The 20350-nt window shown below is 43.6% G+C and overlaps 1 protein-coding gene across 1 annotated transcript in view; it reads left to right on the forward strand.

Moving 5' to 3' along the window:
• LOC124556483 (probable glutamate receptor) overlaps positions 1-10850 on the forward strand; it is a 127260-nt gene extending 116410 nt beyond the window's left edge. Inside the window, exon 7 of the mRNA XM_047130438.1 lies at positions 10386-10850. Coding sequence (XP_046986394.1) covers positions 10386-10848 — 463 coding nt within the window. The 3' untranslated portion in view covers positions 10849-10850. The remainder of the gene's footprint in view (positions 1-10385) is intronic.
• Positions 10851-20350: the final 9500 nt, after the last annotated feature.

A 20350-nucleotide genomic window follows, 5' to 3' on the forward strand; every position in this document is an offset into this window, starting at 1 on the left:
TCCACAAATTAAGTACACAACAAAAAATCATTATAGCCTCGATTTTTTACATAAAAAGAAATGAAATGTCCGACAGGTGTCGAAAACAACGTGGGAACAATCGTTCATTCAGTCATCCTATATGATTTTCATTGGAATTTGGGAGCTTCAGTATGCGTATATAAAAAAATGGTTCAAATGGTTCTGAACACTATGGGACTTAATATCTGAAGTCATCAGTCCCCTAGAACTTAGAACTACTTAAAACTAACATAATGACATCAAACACATCCATGCCCGAGGCCGGATTCGAAACTGTGACTGTAGTGGTCGCGTGGTTCCAGACTGATGCGCCTAGAACCGCTCGGCCACACCGGCCGGCTGACGCACGTGTTCCCCTAATTCTTTTGAACAATGTATTTTACCTCCGGACATTTTACCCAACAGGATGCCATCATCGTTTAACTGTAAAATAGCGATGCATGCCCTCGGGAAAAACAACTGCTGTAGTTTCCTCTTGTTTTCAGCCGTTCACAGTACCACCACATCAAGGCAATGTTGACTGATGTTACAGGGGTAGATCAGACAGCCATACAGACTGTTCCCACTGAAACTACTGCAAAGGCTGCTGCCCTTCTTCAGGAACCACACATTTTTCTGGCCTCTCAAGAGATACTTATCAGTAGCTGTTGCACCTAGGGTGCTGCTATCTGTGTCGTACAGGCACGCAAGTCACCCCAACACGGCAAGGTTAATTATTCGTGGGGAGTACGCTATCTGATAAAAAGTATCCGATCACCCCTAGGTAATGCTGAATTGAATACTAAATGTCACGAGAGGGGACCCGCCAGTATAAAAAGAGGAGTGGCTATTGTGTTGTCAGTTGAGCGGTAGTAACAGTAGAGTGGGTCGCTCAGTGGCTTCGAACGTGGGCTGGTCACCTAAGGAACAAATACACCGAGGGCATTTCAGCTCTTCCAAAGCTGCCTAAGTGGACTTTTAGTGATGAGGTTGTAACATGGAAACGCAAAGGAACAACCGCTATTAAACCAATATTGGTCAGACCTCATGTACTGACGATGAAGGCCTATCGAGCATAGCCGTGGCTGAATGGAAAAAGTCACATAAAATCAGCAGAAGGAGTCATTCGTGAGTTCAAAAGAGCCACCAGCAATCCAGCTAGCAAAATGACTGTGTACAGGAAGATACAACGAATAGGGTACAATACTCGAAAACTCTTCACGAGACACACGTTTCTATAGCCACTGCTAAGCGACCCTTAAGGAGGTATGAGTGACGCCAGTGGGCAGTGGATGACTGGAAACTAGTCATTTGAAGTGACGAATCACGGGATATCCTGTGGCATTCCGACGGAAGAGTTTGGGTTTAGCGAATGCCTGAAGAAAGTCACCTGCCCTCATGCGCCGTGCCAATAGTGAAGTATAGAGGAGGTGGTGTACGGTATGGGGGTATTTCTCGACGATGAGGTGTGGTCCCCTCAGTGTGTTTAAAGAAACGCTTGTTGCGGAAGGATATCAAGGCATTCTGCAACATTATGTACGGCGTAGAGTAGAGTAATAGTTCGCAAACGATGATTGTATCAGCTTGACAATGCACCCTGTCATACGTGAGGTAATGGTTTGTGGAAAATGACATTCCTGAAATGGACTGGCCAGCCCAGAGTCCCGACCCGAACTCAATGGAACACCTTTGGGATGAATTACAACCTCAGCTTCTCTCCAGACTGCAACGTCCTAATCACTACCTTCACTGGTTTCGGTTCTTGAGGAAGAATGGACCGCCATCCCTCCAGAAACATTCAGGCACCTCATTGAAATTGTACCCAGCAGATTTCATGGTGTCATTAAAGCGAGGGGTGGACCCAGTCCATATTAACATGTGTGGGGATACTTAATTCCAACATTCGAATGACGTCATTGTTATACACGCCAGTTCTGCCTGCAACATCCCGTACTGACAACCTTCTCTTGTTTAAGCTTGGAATGTGCCTTCGCGGCTCGTTGGCAGACTGAACAGTGTACAGAAACCGTACTGTACCGTTCACGATTCAAGAGTGTGTGCTCTGCTCATCTAAGTTGAGAATGCAGGTTTATTTTTACTTCCATTCCACAGGTGGAAATTTTCTGTAGCGTAAGAAGTAGTGAGAAAGAGGTTTCCTACGAGACAAACACGAGCTATGGAAGTTGCGAGTGTGGTGCACAACTTTTTTTGAGCAGAATATATTTCTAATGCTACCGACCAACATGACAGTAGAGAGTAATATACAGGGGGAGCTAGTTAAGAGAGTCTACCCCAAATGTGTACATAATGGATAAATGTATCAGGTGCGAGTTTTGCCAAGTTATAGCGGACAATATGTTGAATTCCTGACGTTCGCAAGTTATTTTTATCGTTTACAGTCGCCGAATAACGACACCGACCCTGTTATTTTCTAGTGGAACTATATACTTTTCTAACAGAACTTCAGTGATGTAACGTGTATGGGATTTAATCACACAGTATCAAAATAACAGCGCCGGAAACCACTGTCCAGCCATCAGAAGAGGCTCCACAAACGCCTGCCCTGTTTTACCAAATGTAAGCAAACATTAAACTCGGGAACGGTTCGTGTGTTTATTATCACGGCTGTCATACCAAAATCTCAGAATGTAGACCTTGAGCACAGATACAGGTTATAAAGTGATTCCGGAGAAACAATACTGAACGTTGAATTTCATCTAGGCATTTCATGACTTCAGGAGTCGTCGGTGTTTCCTAACAGACCTCTTGCTTGGATTTTAGCCACAGATTGAAGTATAGAAGTGTTACGTTTGGTGAGTGTGCAGACTATTTTGCTCTTCAAATGTTCCCTTAAGAGGGTCTGTTATTACATATGCGAAATGAGAGAGACATCCATCATGTTGGGCGCACACTGAGATTGTCTTATGTCCAGTGCAATGTCTTCCAAGAACTGCGAGAGCAGCATATATTAAGAACTCTAGATAGACGAGTGTATTTTGATTCCCGTCAATAAAACAGGGACCAATGACGTTCGTCTTGAAAAACACGTCGGTACACCAAGAGCGTTGTTTTTATCCACTTCTTTGAGTCAGCGTGGATTTGCAATTGAAGATTAATAAATATTACGAAGATTGACTGGCCGAAGGCATGTAAACGACGCATCTTTCGATTTTTTTTGCATAGCTATGCTTCATCACTTTGCACTTTTTGCGGATAAAGGTCGGAGAACTGTAACCAATTTTAGAAGTCACTGCCGTGAAGCAGTAGATGCAGCGGAATATGAAGAGGATGAAATGCGATGGAATGTAGTGTTTACGGGACACTCGTTTCGTTGATCCCTCTCGCACTACCGAGATGCTTCTTAGTGACATTTACATTGTGTGTTATTGCTACTAAAATGTTAGTTTCATGTTCTTTTCATCATTTGCTCTTCCTATTCCCTTGCGTATTTTATTCTCAACACTTCCAGCCTCTATACTTTTTGTCTGTAGTGTCTGCAAAGACAGATCTTGAGTGCTTGGCACGATCTGGATACTTTTCAAGATACTGCACCACTGCTCCAATAGTTTGGCGACATTCGCCATAAACAATGTTCACATCTTCGACTGTCTTATACATTTCGAATATCTCAGTAGCTTTACCAGAAAGTTATCTGAGTGCAACAACACCAGAACACAGGTGAATACAATAAACATACTTGAGTTACGAGTTTGCTTGCATTTGGGATAGTAGGGCAGGCGTTTGTGGAACCTCTCCTTCTGGTGGCGGGATAGCGGTTTGCGGTGCTGTTACCGTGATACTATTTGCATAAGTCTATTACATGATATGTCGCTGAAGTGTTCTTCGATGCTTCTTTCAAATCCAGTCTCAAACCTTGCTAGACATCCCATAGAAACTTACATTATTTAGAAACCTATATCATACTGAATCAAAAACTTGTGATGAAAGATAAGAAACACCTATTTAGTCTGCTTTCCCCTGCCCCTAACACTTAACGCATGCCGCGCGGAGTAGTCGTGCGGTCTACGCAGGGGGCCCGGGTTCGATTCCCGGCAGGGGACTCTGTTGCGTATCCATCATCATTTTGCCGGCAGGGTAGCTCAGAGTGTTCGGTCACGGGGCTATTTGCCCTCTGTAATTAAGAAACTGAGTAAAGGTATCAACGATCAACTTAAACGGATGTTATCTGACGTCCGCCCAGACCAAAACGCAAACGAACAGTACCGAACAAAATGGAAGAAAAAAGAAAAATAGGCGCCTTGCCACGGTTCGCGCGGCTCTCCCTGTTGGACGTTCGAGGTTCGAGTGCTTCCTTGGGCGTGTGCGTGTGCGTGTGCGTTTGCGTTTGCGTTTGCGTTTTAACTATGGGGCTTAACATCTGAGGTCATCAGTCCCCTAGAACTTAGAACTACTTAAACCTAACTAACCTAAGGACATCACACACATCCATGCCCGAGGCAGGATTCGAACCTGCGACCGTTGCGGTCGCGCGGTTCCAGACTGAAGTACCTAGAACCGCTCGGCCACGCCGGCCGGCGTGTGTGTTGTCCTTAGCGTAAGGTTAGTTTAAGTTAGATTAAGTAGTGTGTAAGCCTAGGGATCGATGACCTCAGAAGTTTGGTCCCATAGAACTTACCAAAAATTTCCAACATTTCAAGACAGAATTACACATTTAGCCTACTAGGTATTTTAAATAATTCCCTTTTATTGTTCATTCACAGCTGCAAACTTTTTTTAATTCGATTACATGTTTCGATCACTCTGAATCCTCTTCAGATGTCAAACGAAGTAAAACTACATATTTACCAACTAATATTTTACGATAGTAGAAAGAAAAGCATTTTACAAAAATTTAGAATTTACCAACGTAATGCATCAGCAGCCCGTCTTGTCTACTTAGAAACAACATATAAGAGTATAGTATTTTACAGCTGCGGTCAATTTCTTAAATACGTAGATGTTGGAGGTCGGAGGCGGGAGGGGAAATGAAGTGAGACTGATTGGAGGAGGGGAAAGAAAGCAGGAGGCAGTGGTGGGGATGTCATGAGGTCGCATTAAAATTATAGAATGTATAATTATGTGAAACTTCTCGTTGAAACACTAATAGTGTAGAATAATGTGTATGTGAAGTGCGAACGGTATAAAACAGTGAAATTATAAAATGAACTGAGGGAGGATTGACAGCGGGCAAAGGGAAAAGGTGGGGGGGGGGGGGGGGGATGGATTGTGGCAGGGATGCTATGGGGTCAGTATTAAAGGGTCTTACGCTTAAGTTTCGCGAAGTCAGTAATTTAGAAACCTTCTGTTAAGATACCAGAATGCAACTTTAGTGTAAGACAACCCTGTGGTGAACGATGTAGTGGTATCCGTAATAGTCGGGAATGAAGATTCGCACGAATGAGTCGGCCCCAAACAGTTTGATGCGACACATGACGTCCTGCGGCCTCGTCGAACGAAGGATTCAGTTCTGGACCACCAAGCACACAGTGCCCTTGACCCAAAGTCGAAGCTAACGATCATTCTGTGTACCTGTCGAACGTGGACGCCCTGTGCGGTTTGAGTACTCAGTACTGCATGTCAGCTAGAGCTGATTCCATGTCCACAACACATCGTTTCGACCCGACTGCGCACGTCGAGCAACATCCGTGGTTGACAAACCATCTGCTCATAACGTGATGATGTTGACCCAAGTCTTGATCGCGATTGTCCTTCGTGGCATGATGGATGTTCACTGTGCTGATTAATAGACGTTTTTAATGCGTCTCTGTTGATTATTTTCAATTGAAATTCTGCAATCCGTTCGAGAGCGACATTCTACTAGTAAGTAGTGCTCATGTTAACTGCGTGTAGGCTTTCAAACAACGTTAGGGGGTGACCTTCCGATAGGTACAGGGACAGTGGCAATAGCAGATCACCTGCATGACATATCGAGGTGATGCAAAATTTTTGTTGACGTTTGTATCTCGCATCGGTAATTATCGAAGGCTGTTTTTTAAGGAGCTTCAAAGGACTGGCTCATAACTATTATAAAGAGAAATCATTCACTTGTCATACATACTCCAGAGTCAACCAACATGGGAAGGCCGAAAAACTTTAACATGCAAGATGTCGATAAAATTTTTGTGATTCCTTCCTGTGTTCAAAAACACAACATTATCTGTCAAGAAGAATGGGCGTCGATGAAAGTAGCTTCACGTTTTTGCAACGGCTTAGTAAAATCATGGCCATGAATTCTGTATCAAGTTGGGACTACCAATTCCCCAAAGGGACTTAAGAAACAGTTGCTTCCGCTGTTAATATTGGTGGTAATGGGAGTCCATTTTCATGATACCTTTAACCACAACTTCACTGACGATGAATTCCCTGGATGCGTTGGCTAATCAAAGTGGGTGGGTGACGAACAACGAATTTTCAATGTTTCTGAACCACTTTACACTTTGTAATTCGCGCATGATCTTCGCAGGAGACAACATGCTTCCCATATGAGACTTCAAATGATAATGGCGTGCTGTTACTACGCTTAAAACTTAACAATTCCCATAAGCTTCAGCTACTATAGAACTGTGCACGACTCATTTAAATATTCTATTATGCAGCTGGAAAAATTCAGGTAAAAGATTATGCAGGTCCTTCAATAGTAATTTCAAATACCCCAGTACTGATAGACTAAACATTTCAGAATGCTACTACGCCAAAGAAATGCAATATTGGCTTTCGATCGACGCCGATTTTGACATTCAACAGAAAGGTCTTTGAAGACGAAGAATTTATCTCGTGTGAACTGAAGTACTACGGTAGAGTGTAAAGAGATGAAGAGGTTAGCAGTGTTGATAAAATGGTTCAAATGGCTCTCAGCACTATGGGACTTAACATCTTAGGTCATCAGTCCCCTAGAACTTAGAACTACTTAAACCTAACTAACCTAAAGACATCACACACATCCATGCCCGAGGCAGGATTCGAACCTGCGACCGTAGCAGTCCCGGGCAGTGTTGATAAAGAGGAATATGGGGCTTAACAAAACTACATAAACACCATTTAATCAGGGACTGAAGAAACACGCTACAGATCGCAAGGTGATGGGCTTACCGCTCTCAAAGACCGGCGAAAGCAATCTACTGAAGAAAAATGCGCAGTATTGATTGGATCTAAAAAAAAAAAAAAAAAAAGCAGAGATAGAATCACAACAATATGAATGTGCAATTAACGGAAAATATATTAAAGTATCTTGCACATTAGCAAGTAAGACGAAAAAGCATGCTTCTGCATCCTGCAAACTGACGAGACGACTGTCAGTCAGATTTTAGTTTCGAAGATGAAGGAAACTTAAACACTGGCCGCAATTAATAAGAGATGACCAAACGGAGAATCCGGTGAACTGCAAGAAATCGACTCACTCTCAGTGTGCCAGTTTGACGACCTGTAAATAATTTACCATAACTGCTACTACGACTACGAAACTTAAGATTTTAATTTTTCGTGAATACTTGTGTGACACCATTATACATTAAAAAATAATTTGTAGCAGTTTAACCTCTCGCTGTATCGCTTTGCCTCTCCATAGGGACGATTTGTGAAGTAACATACGAGCCAAAACATTATGACTACTGCCCACCGCGAAGTTGAATGCATCCTTGTGGTATTGCGGGCACGTAACACAGTAAGGAAAGAATGTAAGCGGAAGAGAGACGAATGGGCAGACAGTGTCGACACGGTCCACAAATGCGGAAATGGTTCAAATGGCTCTGAGCACTATGGGACTTAACTTCTGAGGTCATCAGTCCCCTAGAACTTAGAACTACTTAAACCTAACTAACCTAAGGACATCACACACATCCATGCCCGAGGCAGGATTCGAACCTGCGGCCGTAGCGATCGCGCTGTTCCAGACTGAAGCGCCTAGAACCGCATGGCCACAACGGCCGGCTCCAGTTTTTTCGCCTTAGCCTTCAATGATGAGTAAGGCTCTTTAGTTTCCGTAACCTACATTGAAAGACAGGAGTGAAAAACTCCATTTTCGCATTCTGATTGTAAAGGCATGTCATCCGTTAATACTACTTTTAACTGTAGCAAAAATATGAAACGCAGGAAGCTGAAGTTCAGAATACACTACAACAGAAATTAACTCCACTCTGAGTAAAGTCTCCCTATTCAACTCTCGCAGTCATATACGTAACGAACAGCGACAATAAGGAAAGATGTTCAATTAACTACGTGCAACATTTCGAAAATCGCATCTAAGTCACGTCGTAATTAAAGTAAATCCCATGTGTTTCGGTGCATTCCTGTGAAAACTGTGAAGTTCTACTGGCAAAAGTTTCCTGCTATTTTTGTATCATCCAGCAGTGAAGATATTTTTGTAACTCCTTTAGGACAACATATCGTCTAGTGTTATCCTTAATTGCGTCCAAAGAAAGCATGAAGAGTACTGGTCAAGTATATGATCACGCTGCAGCCAGCAAGTACGAAGGTGATTCAAATGAAAACCTTAAATATTTTTTTAAATATTATTTATTGTGCAGAAGTGGTACAAAGCTGTATCACTTTTCAACATAATCTCCCCCACGCTCAATGCAAGTCTTCCAGCGCTTACAAAGTGCATAAATTCCTTTAGAAAAAATTCTTTTGGTAGTCCGCGCAACCACTCATGCACCGCGTGGCGTACCTCTTCATCAGAACGGAACTTCTTTTCTCCCATTGCGTCTTTGAGTGGTCCAAACATATGGAAATCACTTGATGATGAGGAATGGCGCCATTCCTTGCTCGCTCTCTTCGTTTCCGGTTGGTGGAAGTGAACCCAGGTTTCGTCCCCAGTAACGATTCTAGCAAGGAAGCCATCACCTTCTCGTTCAAAGCGCCGAAGTAGTTCTTCACAAGCATCAACACGTAGTTCTCTCATTTCAGGAGTCAGCTGCCGTGGCAGCTATCTTTCAGACACTTTATGAAACTGGAGCACATCATGGACAATGTGCTGTGCTGATCCATGACTAATCTGTAAACATGCTGCAATGTCATTCAGTGTCGCTCGGCGGTTTTCCTTCACTATGGCTTCAACTGCTGCAATGTTCTGTGAAGTCACAACTCGTTGTGCCTGACCTGGACGAGGAGCATCTTCCACTGAAGTCACACCATTTGCGAACTTCCTACTTCATTCGTAGACTTGCTGTTGTGACAAACATGCATCACCGTACTGAACCTTCATTCGTCGATGAATTTCAAAAGGTTTCACACCTTCACTACGCAAAAACCGAATAACAGAACGCTATTCTTCCCTAGTGCTAGTCGCAAGTGGGGCGGCCATCTTTACACTGATACTGCGACGGTATGTGTGCATCAGCACTATGCTGCCACCTACATGCCATTCTGCTCGCTGTTTGTAGCATGCTTACCAACTTACAGAATAACGACTCGAAATTTCGATTTGTTATTACAAATTTAAGGTTTTCATTTGACTCACCCTCGTATAATGCATGCCTTCTGCCAGTCTTCAGAGTTTTACTTCGGTCACAAGTTAGACTCTACAGGGGGGTTCCTTCAATGATTAAATGGTCTTTCACATATACTAAATCCACAGGACTGACGTCATGAAATGCTCATTGTGATGTAGAGCTGCAAAGCTGCGCAACAGTCGAAGAGAAACTAAGTAAGAGAGGAGTTGTCGGACCGGTTACTCTACTAGAAAAAATATGGAGAAATGTGAATCAAAAGAGATTGGCGAACAGTAAGCGTATCAGATACAAATTCGTGGTAAACGAGTTCGTAATAATAAGCATCTCTCCCTGTTTGTGGAATGCTTCTGGAAGTCCCTTAATAGATTGCACACAGAAATAACAGGATCGATATCAAATTTTCTAAATTAGGAATGCGTAGTATCGTCTGATATAAGCAAATGTGGTGAGGTCAAAACAACCCACAACGTATATTCCTCCCTTGATTACCTCATCCAATAAAGTTTCGATGATATATCAGCAAATTCTAATGCACTGGCTTCATCCGCTTCTGGACTAAACTGGTCTGACTAGTGCGCCCTCTTTTCTAATATATAGTTTATAATATTTCATTTGTTTTGTAAGTGCCATACGTGCAGAACAGTTATATTGCCATATTTTATATTTCCTCTCCTTTTTTTAAAAAAAATAATTTGGTGCTTCTGAAAGAATAGAAATGACACTCTTCTATTGAAGTTTCGTCACAGATACTACTCTCTAAGTAGACGAAGAGTTGCCAATATGAATTGTATCTTTGCCTGTACTATAGCCCAGCTATTTATGAAATTTGTAAAAAAAATAACAAAAAGTCGTAGCCTCGTTCTTGGTAATAGAAATATTGTTGATAAATTTACTTACTTGGAATATTGCTTGTAACCCGTGTTTTGAATGTTTCAGGTTGCAGAAGTATAAGGAAATTGGGATCTTGAGAAGAACTGAAACTGAAACATGGCCGAAGGCCGTGCATTTCGAGGATAACAGCTACACAACAGTGGGCTTTGACAAAGTAATTCCAGTGTTCGTAGTACTGTCCGCGGGCATGGCTCTGTCTATCATTATTTTCTGCCTCGAGTACGCCAGGGTTTTTCCGATAGCGAAGTTGCAGGAGCTCTGTTACGGAGAAGAGTATGCCGGCGGCGTGTATGAACACCAGGATGAGGGCCTCTTTGCGAGTACTGTCATACGTTCGGCGCAGTCTTCATCTGGTTCGCAGGAGATCAGGCCTATTGCTCATGCCGTCGGAGAAGGCAGTGTTCCCGTGGATGGTTCCGCTAGAATGGTTGATGGGACGGACAAATACCTGGCTGTTGATCTACAAGGAAGCATGAATGTTCGGCATACTTCACCTCCGCGCAGCTAACAGCAGATAACATATTTTGCAAGTTTTTACTAAAAGAATTCCAATTTATGAAACTAATTCTTGTTGACAAAAAGTGTAACTCACTGTAATTTTGTTACTTCAAGCATTAAATAAATTTTCTATGAGTAAGACTTTATGAATTATTCGCCTCAATAAAATTTGGAAAATCCTACGATTTTCTTCCTCAAATGTTTGTACAGTGATGCAAATGTAGGATGTCATACCATGAATACGTTTACCGAACGCAGTGAAACGGGTACTCCAGTATTTCCACACATGCCGATTTCACCTTTAAAGTCTGCTAGTGCTGATAATCCTGTGTGCTGAGTCGTGTTAAAAACTACCGGCAGAAGGCAGTCTGTAAGCTTACAATGTTAAGTGGCATTGTGGACAAGCCGCACGCTTGATGATTTGACGCGACGTTGGTTACTACAGGGTGTTTCAAAAATGACCGGTATATTTGAAACGGCAATAAAAACTAAACGAGCAGCGATAGAAATACACCGTTTGTTGCAATATGCTTGGGACAACAGTACATTTTCAGGCAGACAAACTTTCGAAATTACAGTAGTTACAATTTTCAACAACAGATGGCGCTGCGGTCTGGGAAACTCTATAGTACGATATTTTCCACATATCCACCATGCGTAGCAATAATATGGCGTAGTCTCTGAATGAAATTACCCGAAACCTTTGACAACGTGTCTGGCGGAATGGCTTCACATGCAGATGAGATGTACTGCTTCAGCTGTGCAATTGTTTCTGGATTCTGGCAGTACACTTGGTCTTTCAAGTGTCCCCACAGAAAGAAGTCACAGGGGTTCATGTCTGGCGAATAGGGAGGCCAATCCACGCCGCCTCCTGTATGTTTCGGATAGCCCAAAGCAATCACACGATCATGGAAATATTCATTCAGGAAATTAAAGACGTCGGCCGTGCGATGTGGCCGGGCACCATCTTGCATAAACCACGAGGTGTTCGCAGTGTCGTCTAAGGCAGTTTGCACCGCCACAAATTCACGAAGAATGTCCTGATAGCGTTATGCAGTAATCGTTTCGGACCTGGAAAATGGGCCAATGATTCCTTTGGAAGAAATGGCGGCCCAGACCAGTACTTTTTGAGGATGCACGGACGATGGGACTGCAACATGGGGCTTTTTGGTTCCCCATATGCGCCAGTTCTGTTTATTGACGAAGCCGTCCAGGTAAAAATAAGCTTCGTCAGTAAACCAAATGCTCCCCACATGCATATCGCCGTCATCAATCCTGTGCACTATATCGTTAGCGAATGTCTCTCGTGCAACAATGGTAGCGGCGCTGAGGGGTTGCCGCGTTTGAATTTTGTATGGATAGAGGTGTAAACTCTGGCGCATGAGACGATACGTGGACGTTGGCGTCATTTGGACCGCAGCTGCAACACGGCGAAAGGAAACCCGAGGCCGCTGTTGGATCACCTGCTGCACTAGCTGCGCGTTGCCCTCTGTGGTTGCCGTACGCGGTCGCCCAACCTTTCCAGCACGTTCATCCGTCACGTTCCCAGTCCGTTGAAATGTTTCAAACAGATCCTTTATTGTATCGCTTTTTGGTCCTTTGGTTACATTAAACCTCCGTTGAAAACTTCGTCTTGTTGCAACAACACTGTGTTCTAGGCGGTGGAATTCCAACACCAGAAAAATCCTCTGTTCTAAGGAATAAACCACGTTGTCTACAGCACAGTTGCACGCTGTGAACAGCACACGCTTACAGCAGAAAGACGACGTACAGAATGGCGCACCCACAGACTGCGTTGTCTTCTATATCTTTCACATCACTTGCAGCGCCATCTGTTGTTGAAAATTGTAACTACTGTAATTTCGAAAGTTTGTCCGCCTGAAAATGTACTGTTGTCCCAAGCATATTGCAACAAACGGTGTATTTCTATCGCTGCTCGTTTAGTTTTTATTGCCGTTTCAAATATACCGGTCATTTTTGAAACACCCTGTATATGGGACTTCGATGTGGTGAGAGTAACCTGAACGGCAGTCACATCAGGGACGTGTTACAGCGGCCAGTACTGCCACTAGTACTTACAGACCACTGAACCTCTAAACGACACGGCATCAAATAAACGAAGCCGTGGATTTATTCTTGGGGAATCTCACTCTGCGTGGTTTATGCGCGACTATGCGACCGATAGTACTTATCGATCAATAAGCTTATGGGGTCCTGCACGTCACGGTCTGTAGTTTTTACTAGTATTCTGAAATTTAATATCTGAAAAACTGTAACAGATACCGGAATGAAACTTCAACCAAATAATTTCTATTGTGATGTCTATGTGAAAAAATTGAAAAACTGTGGAATACATGGTGGAGTGAATACTGATTTTTATCTTACGAACTGAAGTACGTGTAATTTTTATTTTAGGTACTCTGTACTTCCACGCTATCGAAAATAAAAGGTCAACACAAATTTAATTCTTTTAATTATTAATTTGTTGAAACAGTAAATCAGGAATTTTTGCAATTTTTCGTTTTATGTATTAATTATTTTTAAATCAATTTTAATCCTAATAATTTAAGAACTTATGACATGAAACTTCCTGGCAGATTAAAACTGTGTGCCCGACCGAGACTCGAACTCGGGACCTTTGCATTTCGCGGGCAATTGCTCTACCATCTGAGCTACCGAAGCACGACTCACGCCCGGTACTCACAGCTTTACTTCTGACAGTATCTCGTCTCCTACCTTCCAAACTTTACAGAAGCTCTCCTGCGAACCTTGCAGAACTAGCACTCCTGAAAGTAAGGATATAGCGGAGACATGGCTTAGCCACAGCCTGGGGGATGTTTCCAGAATGAGATTTTCACTCTGCAGCGGAGTGTGCGCTGATATGAAACTTCCTGGCAGATTAAAACTGTGTGCCCGACCGAGACTCGAACTCGGGACCTTTGCCTTTCGCGGGCAATTGCTCTACCATCTGAGCTACCGAAGCACGACTCACGCCCGGTACTCACAGCTTTACTTCTGACAGTATCTCGTCTCCTACCTTCCAAACTTTACAGAAGCTCTCCTGCGAACCTTGCAGAACTAGCACTCCTGAAAGTAAGGATATAGCGGAGACATGGCTTAGCCACAGCCTGGGGGATGTTTCCAGAATGAGATTTTCACTCTGCAGCGGAGTGTGCGCTGATATGAAACTTCCTGGCAGATTAAAACTGTGTGCCCGACCGAGACTCGAACTCGGGACCTTTGCCTTTCGCGGGCAATTGCTCTACCATCTGAGCTACCGAAGCACGACTCACGCCCGGTACTCACAGCTTTACTTCTGACAGTATCTCGTCTCCTACCTTCCAAACTTTACAGAAGCTCTCCTGCGAACCTTGCAGAACTAGCACTCCTGAAAGTAAGGATATAGCGGAGACATGGCATAGCCACAGCCTGGGGGATGTTTCCAGAATGAGATTTTCACTCTGCAGCGGAGTGTGCGCTGATATGAAACTTCCTGGCAGATTAAAACTGTGTGCCCGACCGAGACTCGAACTCGGGACCTTTGCCTTTCGCGGGCAATAGCTCTACCATCTGAGCTACCGAAGCACGACTCACGCCCGGTACTCACAGCTTTACTTCTGACAGTATCTCGTATCCTACCTTCCAAACTTTACAGAAGCTCTCCTGCGAACCTTGCAGAACTAGCACTCCTGAAAGTAAGGATATAGCGGAGACATGGCTTAGCCATGTAAAGTTTGGAAGGTAGGAGACGAGATACTGTCAGAAGTAAAGCTGTGAGTACCGGGCGTGAGTCGTGCTTCGGTAGCTCAGATGGTAGAGCAATTGCCCGCGAAAGGCAAAGGTCCCGAGTTCGAGTCTCGGTCGGGCACACAGTTTTAATCTGCCAGGAAGTTTCATATCAGCGCACACTCCGCTGCAGAGTGAAAATCTCATTCTGGAAACATCCCCCAGGCTGTGGCTAAGCCATGTCTCCGCTATATCCTTACTTTCAGGAGTGCTAGTTCTGCAAGGTTCGCAGGAGAGCTTCTGTAAAGTTTGGAAGGTAGGAGACGAGATACTGTCAGAAGTAAAGCTGTGAGTACCGGGCGTGAGTCGTGCTTCGGTAGCTCAGATGGTAGAGCAATTGCCCGCGAAAGGCAAAGGTCCCGAGTTCGAGTCTCGTTCGGGCACACAGTTTTAATCTGCCAGGAAGTTTCATATCAGCGCACACTCCGCTGCAGAGTGAAAATCTCATTCTGGAAACATCCCCCAGGCTGTGGCTAAGCCATGTCTCCGCTATATCCTTACTTTCAGGAGTGCTAGTTCTGCAAGGTTCGCAGGAGAGCTTCTGTAAAGTTTGGAAGGTAGGAGACGAGATACTGTCAGAAGTAAAGCTGTGAGTACCGGGCGTGAGTCGTGCTTCGGTAGCTCAGATGGTAGAGCAATTGCCCGCGAAAGGCAAAGGTCCCGAGTTCGAGTCTCGGTCGGGCACACAGTTTTAATCTGCCAGGAAGTTTCATATCAGCGCACACTCCGCTGCAGAGTGAAAATCTCATTCTGGAAACATCCCCCAGGCTGTGGCTAAGCCATGTCTCCGCTATATCCTTACTTTCAGGAGTGCTAGTTCTGCAAGGTTCGCAGGAGAGCTTCTGTAAAGTTTGGAAGGTAGGAGACGAGATACTGTCAGAAGTAAAGCTGTGAGTACCGGGCGTGAGTCGTGCTTCGGTAGCTCAGATGGTAGAGCAATTGCCCGCGAAAGGCAAAGGTCCCGAGTTCGAGTCTCGGTCGGGCACACAGTTTTAATCTGCCAGGAAGTTTCATATCAGCGCACACTCCGCTGCAGAGTGAAAATCTCATTCTGGAAACATCCCCCAGGCTGTGGCTAAGCCATGTCTCCGCTATATCCTTACTTTCAGGAGTGCTAGTTCTGCAAGGTTCGCAGGAGAGCTTCTGTAAAGTTTGGAAGGTAGGAGACGAGATACTGTCAGAAGTAAAGCTGTGAGTACCGGGCGTGAGTCGTGCTTCGGTAGCTCAGATGGTAGAGCAATTGCCCGCGAAAGGCAAAGGTCCCGAGTTCGAGTCTCGGTCGGGCACACAGTTTTAATCTGCCAGGAAGTTCCATATCAGCGCACACTCCGCTGCAGAGTGAAAATCTCATTCTGGAAACATCCCCCAGGCTGTGGCTAAGCCATGTCTCCGCTATATCCTTACTTTCAGGAGTGCTAGTTCTGCAAGGTTCGCAGGAGAGCTTCTGTAAAGTTTGGAAGGTAGGAGACGAGATACTGTCAGAAGTAAAGCTGTGAGTACCGGGCGTGAGTCGTGCTTCGGTAGCTCAGATGGTAGAGCAATTGCCCGCGAAAGGCAAAGGTCCCGAGTTCGAGTCTCGGTCGGGCACACAGTTTTAATCTGCCAGGAAGTTTCATATCAGCGCACACTCCGCTGCAGAGTGAAAATCTCATTCTGGGAACTTATGACATGCTCCAACTTAAAATATTTAATACACTGTTTAATAATGCAAAATTATGTTTTTGTAGTTTTAATACTGGATGAGATAATGATACCTAGGTATGCAAAAACGTTGATTATGGGAAGTTGAAACTTAAGATTTGCATGTCACTTTCTTCTCAATGATGACATGTCACAATATTCTGGCTCCATAATGATTCTGAGTGTCCTTTTCATCTTCAGTTTCCTTTCTTTCCTTTGTTATTGTGGCTTCCATTGTCACGCTTTCATCAGCGTTTTTGTCTTCAGCAACACGTTGCCTGTCCACATGTAGCTGCCCACTTTTCATTTTGTTCACAGTTTTCATGCCTAGTCTGTTTATTATTCTACCATTAAAATTTATTATGGGGTCCATCACACCAGACTGAAAATCTGGCGTATAACAAAAACAGATGTGACAAACATTCCAAAATTCAACTATTGAAGCTTTCATTTAGATTCTGTGTTTTGCCATGTAAACATTTTTTCAGAAGTATAGAATCCGAAAGAACATATTATTTCTACCATAACAGATTCTGGCATGGGGTGTGCATGTGTATGTTCCTATTTGCTTTACATCTATTGTACACGCACCATGAAGTGTTTTCTTTTTGGGCAGAGGCTATGCTGTCGGTTCTCATCAGTGGATATTCTGTGAAACAGAGTTGCCCAAGTTCCTTTTTTCATTTCATTGAAATTTTTGCTGTTTCTCCCGATGGCTAGACCATAAAATTCTGTAAGGTTTTCTATTTCTGATTTGGTGAGGGTGCCTTGTCCCCAATGGCTTTCCCATCAGGGAGTTTTTTCCTGTCATGTCCTCGCAGAATTTGCTTAGTGTTGCCCCCATTCCCTTCGCCCATTTCCTATACATTCTTTTTTTTTAAATTTCAATTTCACCGTATGGTCTAGCAGCCAAAACACTAATGAAGGATTTAGTCACCATCGCCAAGGCAGTGACTATATCTCATACCACGTCTAGCAACTGACCTACTAAAAATAGAGACTGCACCCAACCTTTCTATACCTCCAATGAAACCTTCAAAGTTTTTGGCACATTTGGGTTCATTTACCTTACTGGGACAACCTTGGAAGTATTTTTTTTTTCAGACATTCATGGTCCAACACTTTCCTTGTATCTACAGAGGTAACTACAACTTCATTCAGCGATGTATGGCCCTCCTACTACCAGGAATCGTCCAGTGCAGCAACAACATAACTAGACACAAATATCTACAGTTTCTTTCACTGCCCCCTGCACAGATGTTTCGTTGACTTCTGTTGGGGCATTACGCAAACGTTTATAAAACCTCTCAAATTTGACAGGTGGTGGTGGGAGATCCATTACAGCACACAATATCTGGGCTGTTTTTTTCCCCTCCCAATACACCTCACGGCACAATCAAAGCGAATATTCACTTCACTATGTTTTGTGCATGTTACAGGTGATGTCACTGCACATTTCGTAACTTTCCACACTTTACATTCTACTACAATTATGCTGTATAAGCCTCTTCTCTTAACTGTGTTCTCACTAAATTAAGGGATTTTTCACTATCATAGTATTTGCATACAGCAGCAGACAAAAGCAATTCTAAAAGCTTGCTCTTACTAATTAAAATGTAACAGTTATTTTTACTATTTACAACACCGACATACTGGTCACTTTCGGTAAGTTGTTTCAACTTGCGTTCTGAAGCAGTGCCTAGCGCACTTTTAGCCCCAACCACAATTTACTGCGGCTTAATAGTTTCTTCATTTTTACGTTTTGCAACAACAAGCTTGTGTTGATTACCGTAAAATTTACGACTACAATTAAAGTTCTTCGTTTCTGGCATTTTCGATGTAAAAAGGTTGAAATTAACGAGTTTACAACACGAACGCACGTGCAACGCAGAAGTTAACGCAAGTAATCTTCTTGTATTGACAGAAAAATCTGTTGCAATAAATACCTGCTTATAGTACAGTCGATATGTTTTTTCAAGGCTATTACACAAACGAGTTGCTATGAAAATAGCGGCTCAAAAATTAAATAACGAGACATTGTATGCAAGGTGTTATGTTTGACTGTAGTGTAACAGCTAGGCTTTCACGCACCGAATCTGCTTTAGAGAGGGATTTAAAAGCGAAAAAAGATGACGTACTTTACGTTAAGTATATATTTTCAGAATCAAAAAGAATAATAGAATTTTCCATTGTTTGAGTCCTCATAACGTCCTGGTCCCTTTGACATAGGTTTGATGAACAGTTCTTGAACATATTCTCATTTCGAATATGATAAACTTCCTTGAGCTGGGAAAGCTGTTGTCCACAAATCGGCATGGATTTAAGAAACATTACATGTGTGAAATGCGTTTTGCCCTTTTCTTTCATGATATACTGCGAACCAGGAAGAACAAAAGGCAGGTCCCACATTTCTTGATTTCCGTGAAACGTTTGACACGATGCCCCGCTGCAGACTGTTGACTACCTGACAAGGTTCCCAGAAATGTGAGTGGCTCAAAGACTTCTTAAATAATGGAAGCCAGTATGTTGTCCTCGCCGGCGAGTGTTCCTCAGAAACAAGGGTATTGCCAGGAGTGTCCAAGGAAAGTGTGATTGCATCGCTCTTACACTCTACATGCAAGCTCGTATATGATCAGACGGGCTGGGTGAGCAGCAATCTGCGGATGGTTGCTGATGATGCTGTGGTGTATGGGAAGGTGTCGTCATTGAGTGACTGTAGGAGAATACAAGGTGAGTTAGAAAAATTTTTTGTAGTAGTTGTGATGAATGGCAGCTAGCTACAAATGTAGAAAAATGTAAGTTAATGCGGATGAGTAGGAAAAACAATCACGCAGTGTTATAATACAACATTATTAGTGTACTACTTTACGCATAACGTCGATTAAATATCTTGGCGTAACGTTGCAAAGCGACATGAAACTGAACGAGCACGTAGGATGGTGGTAGGGGAGGCGAATGGTCGACTTCGCTTTATTGGGCGAATTTTAGGAATGTGTTCATCTATAAAGCAGAACACGAGTAGAACACCAGGAGACTAGTACGACCCATTGCTAGAGTGTCTGGGATCCCCTTCACGTCGTATTAAAGACATCGAGCCGGCCGGTGTGGCCGAGCGGTTCTAGGCACGTCAGTCTGGAACCGCGCGACCGCTACGGTCGCAGGTTCGAATCCTGCCTCGGGCGTGGATATGTGTGATGTCCTTGGGTTAGCTAGGTTTAAGTAGTTCTAAGAGACTGATGACCTCAGATGTTAAGTCCCATAGTGCTCAGAGCCAGAGACATCGAAGCAATTGAAAATTGTGCTACTAGATTTGTTACCGGTAGGTTCAGTCATCACGCGACTATTACAGAGATACTTCGTCAACTCAAATCGTAATCCCGAGAGGGAAGACGACACTATTGAGAAAATTTAGAGAACGGACATTTGACGCTGACTGCAGAACGATTCTACTGCTGCCAAAATATGTTTCGAGTAAGGACCACGAAGAGAGATGAAATTAGGTCTCGTACGGATGAAAATGGACAGTCGTTTTTCCCTCACTCTGTTTGCTAGTGGATGAGCCAAGAAAATGAGTGGGAAGTGGTACAAGGTACCCTCCGCCATGCAGCATACGGTGGCTTGCGGAACGTGTATGTAGTTCTTGCAAGTAAAATACGCTGTATTTGACCAAGGAAATGTCTAGCCACATATGGAGAGGAATGTGCAAGCCTTTCTGAAGAACGACGGGTACCACTGGTTTCCTGTCTTCACCTGTCATTAATCGAATATGCCTGGCACATGGGAACGTTTCCGTCGCTGTCCTTCAGCAGCTATTATTAATGGTTTATAGACACACATACAAACCACGCAGAGAGAAATCCTCCAGGAACGAGACCAGACCATCTTTCCTTTCATACCACTTCGTTTGAAGACGGAATGGCGGAATGCAGACCAAAGAGGGGATATGGAGGAGGAAAAATAGACTAGTTAGGGGGAGGTGTGCGGTGTAGCATAGTTAGCCTAGCATGTGGGGTCCGGTGTAAAATGAAGGGTTTTTGATTGGAAAA

Source organism: Schistocerca americana, chromosome X (genome assembly GCF_021461395.2).
Source record: "Schistocerca americana isolate TAMUIC-IGC-003095 chromosome X, iqSchAmer2.1, whole genome shotgun sequence".
NCBI classification, from domain to species: domain Eukaryota; kingdom Metazoa; phylum Arthropoda; class Insecta; order Orthoptera; family Acrididae; genus Schistocerca; species Schistocerca americana.